We start from the raw sequence: 11,583 nt of genomic DNA on the forward strand, positions 1-11,583 counted from the left end.
TAACTGTTAATCTGCAGGGAGAAAACCAGAGAGCATCCTGGGAAGGTAAGTGTTTTTTAATTACCTTTTCAAATTGTGTGTGTGTGTGTGTGTGTGGGGGGGGGGGGTGTGGACTGTAAGTGACATCACAGTAAAGCTGTGACCTGATTGGCTGGTTGGGAATCTGTAAAATTTGAAAAAAAAATAATATTGCAAAAAAAAATCTAGTTGATTAACTAGATAGTGGAGTAACTAAACCTGAGGGCAGAGATCGATATTTATCATTTAATTTTACAGAAAAAATCATCTAGCGTCAGGGCCATGTAGTTAATTGTAACTCAATCTAACAATAATTCAAGTGTTTATTTTAAATTAATTAACTCATGCTTAAATGTCACTCAGCGGGGTGCAGTGCTCCAACTGTGAGATGTGGCAGATCTGTGACACTTCCAGCGTTCCGGTCAACTACATCTGCAGTAAGGTAACCAATGGCAGCTCCTCACAGACCGCGTGGTTCGGTTGGAGCAGCAATTGGATGCACTTAGGAGCATACAGGTGGCAGAAAGCGTCATAGATAGGAGTTATAGAGATGTGGTCACACCCAAGGTGCAGGCGGAGAAATGGGTGACCACCAGAAGGGGCAGGCAGTCAGTGCAGTAATCCCCTGTGGTTGTCCCTCTCTCGACCAGGTATACTGCTTTGGATACTGTTGGGGGGAATAGCCTATCAGGGAAAAACAGCAGTAGCCAGAGCAGTAGCACCATGGCTGGCTCTGATGTTCAGCAGGGAGGGTCAAATCACAGAAGAGCAACAGTCATAGGGGCCTCTATAGTCAGGGGCACAGAGAGGCGCTTCTGTGGACATGAAAGAGACTCCAGGATGGTATGTTGCCTCCCTGGTGCCAGGGTCCAGGATGTCTCCGAATGGGTAGCGGGCATCCTGAAGGGGGAGGGCAAACAGGCAGAGGTTGTTGTAAATATTGGTACTAACGACATCGGCAGCAAGGGGCATGAGGTCCTGCAGCAGGAGTTCAGGGAGCTAGGCAGAAAGTGAAAAGACAGGACCTCTAGGGTTGTAATCTCGGGATTACTCCCTGTGCCACGTGCCAGTGAGGCTAGAAATAGGAAGATAGAGCAGCTAAACACGTGGCTAAACAGCTGGTGTAGGAGGGAGGGTTTCCGTTATCTGGACCACTGGGAGCTCTTCCGGGGCAGGCGTGACCTGTATACGAAGGACGGGTTGCATCTAAACTGGAGAGGCATAAATATCCTGGCCGCGAGGTTTGCTAGTGTCACATGGGAAGGTTTAAACAAGTATGGCAGGGGGCTGGGTACCGGAGCAATAGGTCAGAAGGTGAAAAAACTGAGGGAGAACTACGGAATAGGGCCAGTATGGCTCTGAGGAAGAGCAGACAGGGAGATGTTGCTGAAAACAGCGGGACTGGTGGCCTGAAGTGCATATGTTTTAATGCAAGAAGTATAACAGGTAAGGCAGATGAACTTAAGAGCTTGGATCAGTACTTGGAACTATGATGTTGTTGCCATTAAAGAGACCTGGTTGAGGGAAGGATAGGATTGGCAGCTAAATGTTCCAGGATTTAGAGGTTTTTGGCAGGATAGAGGGGGATGTAAAAGGGGTGGAGGAGTTGCGCTACTGGTTAGGGAGAAATTCACAGCTGTACTGCGAGAGGACACCTCAGAGGGCAGTGAGGCTATATGGGTAGAGATCAGGAATAAGAAGGGTGCAGTCACAATGTTGGGGGTTTACTACAGGCCACCCAACAGCCAGCGGGAGATAGAGGAGCAGATAAGGTAGACCTATTTTGGAAAGGAGTAAAAACAACATGGTTATTGCGATGGGAGCCTTTAACTTCCCCAATATTGACTGGGACTCACTTAATGCTAGGGGCTTGGACGGGGCAGAGTTTGTAAGGAGCATCCAGGAGGGCTTCTTAAAGCAATATGTAGATAATCCAACTAGGGAAGGGGCGATACTGGACCTGGTATTGGGGAATGAGCCCGGCCAGGTGGTAGAAGTTTCAGTCGGGGAGCATTTTGGGAACAGTGACCACAATTCAGTAAGTTTTAAAGTGCTGGTGGACAAGGATAAGAGTGGTCCTCGGGTAAATGTGCTAAATTGGGGGAAGGCTAATTATAACAATATTAGGCAGGAACTGGAGAACCTAGATTGGGGGCGGGTGTTTGAGGGTAAATCAACATCTAACATGTGGGAGGCTTTCAAATGTCAGTTGAAAGGAATTCAGGACCAGCATGTTCCTGTGTGGAAGAAGGATAAATATGGCAAATTTCAGGAACTTTGGATAACGAGAGATATTGTCGGCCTCGTCAAAAAGAAAAAGGAGTCATTTGTCAGGGCTAGAAGACTGAGAACAGGCGAAGCCTGTGTGGATTATAAGGAAAGTAGAAAGGAACTTAAGCAAGGAGTCAGGAGGGTTAAAAGGGGTCACGAAATGTCATTGGCATATAGTGTTAAGGAAAATTGCAAGGCTTTTTACACGTACATAAAAAGCAAGAGGGTAGCCAGGGAAAGGGTGGGCCCACTGAAGGACAGGCGAGGGAATCTATGTGTGGAGCCAGAGGAAATGGGTGAGGTACTAAATGAATAATTTGCATCAGTATTCACCAAAGAGAAGGAATTGGTGGATGTTGAGTCTGGAGAAGGGTGTGTAGATAGCCTGGGTCACATTGAGATCCAAAAAGACCGAGGTGTTGGGCGTCTTGAAAAATATTAAGGTAGATAAGTCCCCAGGGCCTGACGGGATCTACTCCAGAATACTGAAGGAGGCTAGAGAGGAAATTGCTGAGGCCTTCACAGAAATCTTTGGAGCCTCACTGTCTTCAGGTGATGTCCCAGAGGTCTGGAGAATAGCCAATGTTCTTCCTTTGTTTAAGAAGGGTAACAAGGATAATCCAGGGATTACGTCATAGAATCATAGAAGTTTACAGCATGGAAACAGGCCCTTCGGCCCAACCAGTCCATGCCGCCCAGTTTTTACCATTAAGCTAGTCCCAGTTGCCCGCACTTGGCCCATAACCCTCTATACCCATCTTACCCATGTAACTATCTAAATGCTTTTTAAAAGACACAATTGTACCCGCCTCTACTACTACCTCTGGCAGCCCATTCCAGACACTCACTACCCTCTGAGTGAAGAAATTGCCCCTCTGGGCCCTTCTGAATCTCTCCCCTCTCACCTTAAACCTATGCCCTCTAGTTTTAGACTCCCCTACCTTTGGGAAAAGATGTTGACTATCTACCTTATCCTTATCACGTCAGTGGTAGGGAAATTACTGGAGAGAATTCTTTAAGACAGGATCTAGTGGATGTTGCCTATATGGACTTCAGGAAGGCCTTTGACAAGGTCCCTCATGGCAGACTGGTACAAAAGGTGAAGTCACACAGGATCAGGGGTGAGCTGGCAAGATGGATACAGAACTGGCTAGGTCATAGAAGGCAGAGAGTAGCAATGGAAGGGTGCTTTTCTGATTGGAGGGCTGTGACTAGTGGTGTTCCGCAGGGATCAGTGCTGGGACCTTTGCTGTTTGTAGTATATATAAATGATTTGGAGGAAAATGTAACTGGTCTGATTAGTAAGTTTGCAGACGACACAAAGGTTGGTGGAATTACGGATAGCGATGAGGACTGTCAGAGGATACAGCAGGATTTAGATCGTTTGGAGACTTGGGCGGAGAGATGGCAGATGGAGTTTAATCGGGACAAATGTGAGGTAATGCATTTTGGAAGGTCTAATGCAGGTAGGGAATATACAGTGAATGGTAGAACCCTCAAGCGTATTGACAGTCAGAGAGATCTAGGTGTACAGGTCCACAGGTCACTGAAAGGGGCAACACAGGTGGAGAAGGTAGTCAAGAAGGCATACGGCATGCTTGCTTTCATTGGCTGGGGCAAGGAGTATAAAAATTGGCAAGTCATGTTGCAGCTGTATAGAACCTTAATTAGGACACGCTTGGAGTATAGTGTTCAATTCTGGTCGCCACACTACCAGAAGGAAGTGGAGGCTTTAGAGAGGGTGCAGAAGAGATTTACCAGGATGTTGCCTGGTATAGAGGGCATTAGCTATGAGGAGCGGTTGAATAAACTCGGTTTGTTCTCACTGGAACGACGGAGGTTGAGGGGCGACCTGATGAGGTCTACAAAATTATGAGGGGCATAGACAGAGTGGATAGTCAGATGCTTTTTCCCAGGGTAGAGGGGTTAATTACTCGGGGGCATAGGTTTAAGGTGTGAGGGGCAAGGTTTAGAGGAGATGTACGAGGCAGTTTTTTTTACACAGGGTAGTGGGTGCCTGGAACACGCTGCCGGAGGAGGTGGTGGAAGCAGGGACGATAGTGACGTTTAAGGGACATCTTGACAAATACATGAATAGGATGGGAATAGAGGGATACGGAACCCGGAAGTACAGAAGATTTTAGTTTAGACGCGCAGCATGGTCGGCACTGGCTTGGAGGGCCGAAGGGCCTGTTCTTGTGCTGAACTTTTCTTTGTTCTTTGTAACACGGGGAGAATGTGCAAACTCCACACGGACAGTGACCCAGAGCCGGGATCGAACCTGGGACCTCGACGCCGTGAGGCAGCAATGCAAACCATTGCGCCACCTATGGTTTTTCTTGTGTTTAAACCTAGCTGGCCGAACTGTGTAATGGTTAGTCACAGAGTTATGTTTGGAGGAGGTCTTGTCGCAGTACAAGAGGTTGGTTTGCCTCGCTGGAAGCAGAGATATTGCACGTGGCGGAGAGTAACAAGGCCTGAATGCAAAAGTTGAGGACGTGGAGAAAAGTGGGAGCAATTGAATCTCTGGCTGCCAGAGGGAGTGGCCCTGACCGGGGGCGGGGGCGGGGGGGGGGGGGTGTTGGCGGGGAGAGCTGCGGCGCGAGGCAGCCATTTTCCAGACTTTGAGCAGGTCCTGGTAAAAGATGGGCAGCGCCTGCAGAGGGTAACGAAGACCCTGCAGATCTATGAACAGGAGCTGCACGTCATAATTCACGGCGTGCGCCTGGTGGAAGAAATGCGTAGCCAGGGCGCACCATCGTGGAGGAGGCTCAACGTATCGTTGCAGGGTCTGAAAGTGGAAGGTCGTCACCTGGGTGTGAAGGCACATCAACGTCTGGCCGTCCTCTCTAAGTGGGAGACTCAGAACCTCAGCAGCGACCCAGTGCAGTCTCTTGTCCCAGAAGAACTTTACAAGCATTCTCTGGATCTTTATGACAAAGTCAGGGGGAGAAGTCAAAGTGACCAGCCGGTACCACAACATGGAGGCTATCAGCTAGTTTATGACGAGAACACGACCACTGTAGGACAGCACTCGGAGCAGGGTGCAGCGCTGGGGGCGGCGTGGGGAGGGGTCAGGGGGCGCCGCAGGGGGGTGGGGGGGTCTCCCGTGATGGTGCCCATCCCCCTGACGCCTGATCCGATGCATACCAAAAAGAAAAGCAAGGCCAGGGGCGCCCTAAGAGGCCCCTGAGCCACTCGAGCTGCTGTCGTCCCCCGAGCAGGAGGACCCGGGGCCGAGTGGAGACGAAGCCCCTGGGGGCCCGTCCCGCCCTGTGCAAGTTTCCTCCTCGGACGCCTCCTCTTCACCATCGCCGGGGGCCGGCAGTAGCTACCGTTCTTCGTACCTCTTTGGGTTGTGGACGGGGAGGCTTTCTATGCCCGGGCGGGCGATGCCGGGGAGCCCTGTTTTCATCCCCGACATGTTTCCGGGGGGCTTCTCGGTCCGAGGTCCCGGCGTCACCGGCGGGTTGGAGGCGCCATCCACGGGCCCTGAACCATGGGAGGAGCCTGCGAGGGACCTGCCTGAGGACAACCCTGGGGGCGGGGTCGACTCGGGCCAAGGGTTAGCCGGTGGGCCCGTGACGCCCGCCACACTCCATGTGGCGGGGGGCTCGGGTGGTGACCGTTCGGAGGAGGAAGGCTGCTCGTTGGCGGGTGAGGAGGAGGATTTTGACGCTCTCTGCAGCGAGGGAGAGGGCTCCCTCACACCCGGCACCGAGTCTCCCCTCGTCCCCCCCAGGGGAACTCCGGACATTTCTGGGTATACACCACGGTTACCCAGACTGTGTGCAGTTTGCCCTGAACAGCTGGGGAAATCTGGGGCTGCTCCTTGGGTCCGCCCGCGCCTATGCTAGAGGCGCAGGATTTCGACCAAGACCAGGAGGAGCAGCGCCGAGCTGTTCAGTTCCTTGTGGGACTCCTGAGGGAGTGGAGGGGGCATTGAACCTCCACTCCCTCTGAGCACTAAAGGTGGTTGGTGATGGATAAATAATGCTACTGACATGGAGGTAACCATAGCCAGCCTCAACATCAACGGCAGCAGGGACGCACATCGCCGTTTCCAGTTCTTCGCTATCCTTCGGGACGGAAAGTACGGGGTGTGCTTCCTGCAGGAAACCCATGCCATTCCGGGTGACGAAGCTCAGTGGACCCTGGAGTGGCAACGGGGAGTCTTCATGAGTCACTTGGCCCCACGTTCGGGCGGGGTGGCTATCTTGTTGGCTCCACATTTTCAGTCGGAGATCTTGGAGGTCAAGGAGCCAGTGCCAGGCCGTCTGCTGCACCTAAAGGTCGGTGATGGGGCAGTGGTGATTCATTTTGTAAACGTATATGCTCCTGTGTCCGGACCGCAGCAGGTGGCTTTCTTCGAAAAAGTGTGGGCACCATCCCGGCGGGCCAGTGCATCGTCCTCAGAGGGGATTTTAATTGCACCCTTCAGGACAAGGACCATAGTGGAGTCCAGGGCTGCTCGGCGGCAGTGGTGGAGTTGAGGGACCTGGTTAGGTCTTTTGACTTGGTGGACGTCTGGCGGACTCTCCATCCTGAACTGCGGGTGTACACCTATGTGCATCCCCCGTTCAGAGCGTCCAGATTCGACCGTCTTTACATTTCCAAGATGTGCTTGCCCAGCGTTCCGACGGCTTTCATGGAGCAGGTGCCGTGCTTGGATCACAACCTGGTGTGGGTGGGGCTTGCCGTATCCCGCACTCAGACACGATCCGCGTACTGGCACTTTAACAACCTGCTGCTGGAGGACGAGCGGTCCCTGGACTCCTTTCGCCGTTTCTGGGCCGGCTGGAGAAGGAAGCGGGGTGACTTCCCCTCCTTGAGGCTATGGTGGGACGTCGGCAAGACTCACGTCCGCGCCTTCTGTCAGGGGTACACAAAGGGGTCTACGGCGGGGCAGAACTCCACGATCGCCAAATTGGCTGAGGAACTCCTCGATCTGGAGTCACGTCTCGCTCAGCCCGATGAGGACCCGGCCCTGGGGCTGGTGTACAGAGAAGAGGGGCGCGCTGTGGGACCTGCAACTGGCCGGGTCCCGCGGCGCGTACGTGAGGTCGCGGATCCGTCACCTGACGGACATGGACCACGGCTCCCCCTTCTTCTACTTGCTGGAAAGAGGACGTGGGGCCCGTCGGCAGATTTCTACTCTGCTGGCCGACGACAGGTCCCTCATCTCGGATTCGGAGGGAGTCAGGACCCAGATTAGAGATTTCTATTCCAACCGTTTCTCTCCGGATCCGTCCAGCGAGGACGCTTGCAGAGTTCTGTGGGAGGATCTGCCGCAAGTCGGCCCGGAGGGCGCCGGGAAGCTCGATAACGCCATCAATCTCCAAGAGCTGACCAGGGCTCTGGACAGCCTGTCACGGGGCAAAACCCCAGGGCTGGACGGGCTGACCGTGGAGTTCATCAGGGTGTTCTGGGACCTCTTGGGGAGCGATTACGCGGGGGTCCTGGGGGAATGCATTGTGACCGGGGAGATGTCCCTTTCGTCGCGCAGGGCCGTCATTGCCCTGCTGCCCAAGAAGGGGGATCTCCGCCAACTTAAGAACTGGCGACCGGTCTCCCTCCTCAGCACGGACTATAAAATCTTTGCCAAGGTGCTGTTTTTACGCCTTGGCCCCATGCTGGACCACATGATCCACCCTGACCAGTCCTACACAGACCTGGACCGCACAATCCATGACAACATCCACCTGGTCTGGGACATTGTTCACTTTATCCAGCGGACTGGTATGTCGAGTGCCTTCCTGTCTCTTGACCAGGAGAAGGCGTTTGACAGGGTGGGGCACGAGTATTTGCTTGGGACTCTGCGAGCTTTCGGGTTTGGGTCGCATTTTGTCGCCCGGATCCGATTACTGGACGCTGCCTCGGAGTGTCTGATTAAGGTTAACGGGTCCCTGACGGCGCTCCTTCACTTTGGGAGGGGTGCGTCTGGGCTGCCCCCTGTCCAGTCAACTTTATTCCCTATGCGTGGAGCCTTTCCTGTGCCTCCTGTGGAGGAGGTTAACGGGGCTGGTTCTGCGCTAGCCGGACGTGGGGGTGGTCCTCTCGGCTTATGCTGATGACGTGCTCCTCATGTTCACTGCGCCGGTCACCTGCGGAGGATGCGAGAGTGCCAGGCTGTGTACTCCGCTGCGTCCTCCACACAGATCAACTGGGCTAAATGTTCCGGACTCCTGGTCGGTCCGTGGCAGATGGACCCCCTCCAGGAGGAGCTTAGGCCCTTCAGCTGGAGTCGGACCAACATCCTCTACTTGGGAGTCCATCTTTGCCCGGCAGAGGAAGCCTGGCCGGCGAACTGGCAGGAGCTGGAGACCAAGGTCACCGCTCGCCTGGGGTGCTGGACAGGACTGCTCCGAGTGCTGTCCTACAGGGGTCGAGTTCTCGTCATAAACCAGCTGATCGCCTCCATGCTGTGGTATCAGCTGGTCACTTTGACCCCCCCCCCCCACTTTGTCACACGCATCCAGAGAGCCATGATTCGGTTCTTCTGGGACAAAGGATTGCACTGGGTCGCTGCGGAGGTCTTGAGTCTCCCGATTGCGGAGGGCGGTCAGGCGCTGGTGTGCCTTCGCACCCAGATTGCGACTTTCCGCCTTCAGACTCTGCAGCGATATCTGTATGTTGAGCCTCCTCCAATATGGTGTGCCCTGACAACGTATTTCTTCCGCCAGGTGCACAGCCTGAACTACGCCGTGCAGCTCCTGTTCGTTGACCGGAATGGTCTTCGGAACTCTCTGTTGGCGCTGCCCGTCTTGTGCCAGGACCTTGTCAAAGTCTGGAACACGGTCGCCACGCGCCGCAGCTCTCCCCGGTCAGGAGTACTGGCTGTCGTAAGGGAGCCGCTGCTCAGGAATCCGCACCTCCGCCAATATCCATTCAGGTGGCTGGCGGAGCGGAGGGCTGTGGATGCCGGGGTGACCAGGATAGGGGACGTGCTGGGTGGCGGAGGGGCGGGCTGGATGACACCCTACGAGCTGACCGAGCGCGGGGCGGTGTCTGTCCCGCTCGCGACTAATGCCATCCAAGGCCTCAAAACGGCCGTGCTCGGCACTGTGGGCACACTGGAGCTGGAGACGACGTGCTTGTGCGGTGGCATCCCGTCTGAGCGGACCCCTGCTCGTTGGTGCCAGGCCCCGGCGCACGCGGCGCGGGCAGGGGGCGGGGGCGCGCGCGGGCAGGGGGCGGGGGCGCGCGCGGGCGGGGGCGGGGGCGCGCGCGGGCAGGGGGCGGGGACGCGCGCGGGCAGGGGGCGGGGACGCGCGCGGGCAGGGGGCGGGGGCGCGCGCGGACAGGGGGCGGGGGCGCGCGCGGGCAGGGGGCGGGCGCGCGCGCGGGCAGGGGGCGGGGACGCGCGCGGGCAGGGGGCGGGGACGCGCGCGGGCAGGGGGCGGGGACGCGCGCGGGCAGGGGGCGGGGACGCGCGCAGTCGCTGTGCTCGAGCTGAGTTGTTTTCGTCTCGGTCGGGATCGCTCTGAGTTTCTGTCCGGTGAAGATGCCGCCTGTGGATAAATTGCTCCTGGAGGAGGCGCTTCAGGACAGCCCGCAGGTACCGACCGCAACCCGAACCGGGACACAGCTTCTCGGTGCCCCAACTCCGGGCTTGGGCCGCGAGCGGGTCAGTCCCGGTGACATCCCTGACTGCGAACAGCAAAAAACCGGGAGAGTCACCTGCCCTTCCCCCCCCCCCCCCCCCCGGCCCCACTCGCCCCCCCCCCTTCCCTGCCCCCCTGGCCCCACCCTGCCCCACTCGCCCCCCATCGCCCCCTGCCCCCCTCGCACCCTGCCCCCCCTCGCCCCCTGCCCCCCCTCGCCCCCTGCCCTCCTCGCCCCCTGCCCCCCTCGCCCCCGGCCCCCCTCGGCCCCCCTCGCCCCCCTCGCCCCCTGCCCCCCCTCGCCCCCTGCCCCCCTCGCCCCCTGCCCCCCCTCGCCCCCTGCCCCCCTCGCCCCCTGCCCCCCCTCGCCCCCTGCCCCCCTCGCCCCCTGCCCCCCCTCGCCCCCTGCCCCCCCTCGCCCCCTGCCCCCCCTCGCCCCCTGCCCCCCCTCGCCCCCTGCCCCCCCTCGCCCCCTGCCCCCCCTCGCCCCCTGCCCCCCCTCGCCCCCTGCCCCCCTCGCCCCTGCCCCCCTCGCCCCTGCCCCCCTCGCCCCTGCCCCCCTCGCCCCTGCCCCCCTCGCCCCTGCCCCCCTCGCCCCTGCCCCCCTCGCCCCTGCCCCCCTCGCCCCTGCCCCCTCGCCCCTGCCCCCTCGCCCCTGCCCCCCTCGCCCCTGCCCCCCTCGCCCCTGCCCCCTCGCCCCTGCCCCCCTCGCCCCTGCCCCCCTCGCCCCTGCCCCCCTCGCCCCTGCCCCCCTCGCCCCTGCCCCCCTCGCCCCTGCCCCCCTCGCCCCTGCCCCCCTCGCCCCTGCCCCCCTCGCCCCTGCCCCCCTCGCCCCTGCCCCCCTCGCCCCTGCCCCCCTCGCCCTGCCCCCCTCGCCCCTGCCCCCCTCGCCCCTGCCCCCCTCGCCCCTGCCCCCCTCGCCCCTGCCCCCTTCGCCCCTGCCCCCCTCGCCCCTGCCCCCCTCGCCCCTGCCCCCCTCGCCCCTGCCCCCCTCGCCCCTGCCCCCCCTCGCCCCTGCCCGCCTCGCCCCTGCCCCCCTGCCCCGGCCCCCCCTCGGCCCCCCCCTCGGCCCCCCCTCGGCCCCCCTCGGCCACCCTGCCCCCCCCTCGGCCCCCTGCCCCCCCCTCGGCCCCCCTGCCCCCCCTCGGCCCCCCTGCCCCCCCTCGGCCCCCTGCCCCCCCCTCGGCCCCCTGCCCCCCCCCTCGGCCCCCCTGCCCCCCCCCTCGGGCCCCCTGCCCCCCCCTCGGGCCCCCTGCCCCCCCCTCGGGCCCCCTGCCCCCCCCTCGGGCCCCCTGCCCCCCCCTCGGGCCCCTGCCCCCCCCTCGGGCCCCCTGCCCCCCCCTCGGGCCCCCTGCCCCCCCCTCGGGCCCCCTGCCCCCCCCTCGGGCCCCCTGCCCCCCCCTCGGGCCCCCTGCCCCCCCCTCGGGCCCCCTGCCCCCCCCTCGGGCCCCCTGCCCCCCCCCTCGGGCTCCCTGCCCCCCCCTCGCCCCCTGCCCCCCCCTCGCCCCCTGCCCCCCCCTCGCCCCCTGGCCCCCCCTCGCCCCCCTGCCCCCCCTCGCCCCCCCTGCCCCTCCTCGCCCCCTGCCCCCCCTCGCCCCCTGCCCCCCTCGCCCCCTGCCCCCCTCGCCCCCTGCCCCCTCGCCCCCTGCCCCCCTCGCCCCCTGACCCCTCGCCCCCTGCCTCCCTCGCC

General features: G+C 60.0%; 1 protein-coding gene across 3 annotated transcripts in view; it reads left to right on the forward strand.

Annotated features, from left to right (window-relative positions):
* The first annotated feature begins 9,103 nt into the window (after positions 1 to 9,103).
* appl2 (adaptor protein, phosphotyrosine interaction, PH domain and leucine zipper containing 2) overlaps positions 9,104 to 11,583 on the forward strand; it is a 271,692-nt gene continuing 269,212 nt past the window's right edge. For 2 of the 3 annotated variants that reach the window (XM_072471947.1, XM_072471948.1), the window contains exon 1: positions 9,690 to 9,847. In XM_072471947.1, coding sequence (XP_072328048.1) covers positions 9,794 to 9,847 — 54 coding nt within the window. In that variant the 5' untranslated portion in view covers positions 9,690 to 9,793. Of the gene's footprint in view, positions 9,182 to 9,689; positions 9,848 to 11,583 lie in introns of those variants that run through there. The other variant, XM_072471949.1, reaches the window with a different exon arrangement.

The sequence above is a fragment of the Scyliorhinus torazame genome, chromosome 13 (assembly GCF_047496885.1).
Source record: "Scyliorhinus torazame isolate Kashiwa2021f chromosome 13, sScyTor2.1, whole genome shotgun sequence".
Classification (NCBI taxonomy): domain Eukaryota; kingdom Metazoa; phylum Chordata; class Chondrichthyes; order Carcharhiniformes; family Scyliorhinidae; genus Scyliorhinus; species Scyliorhinus torazame.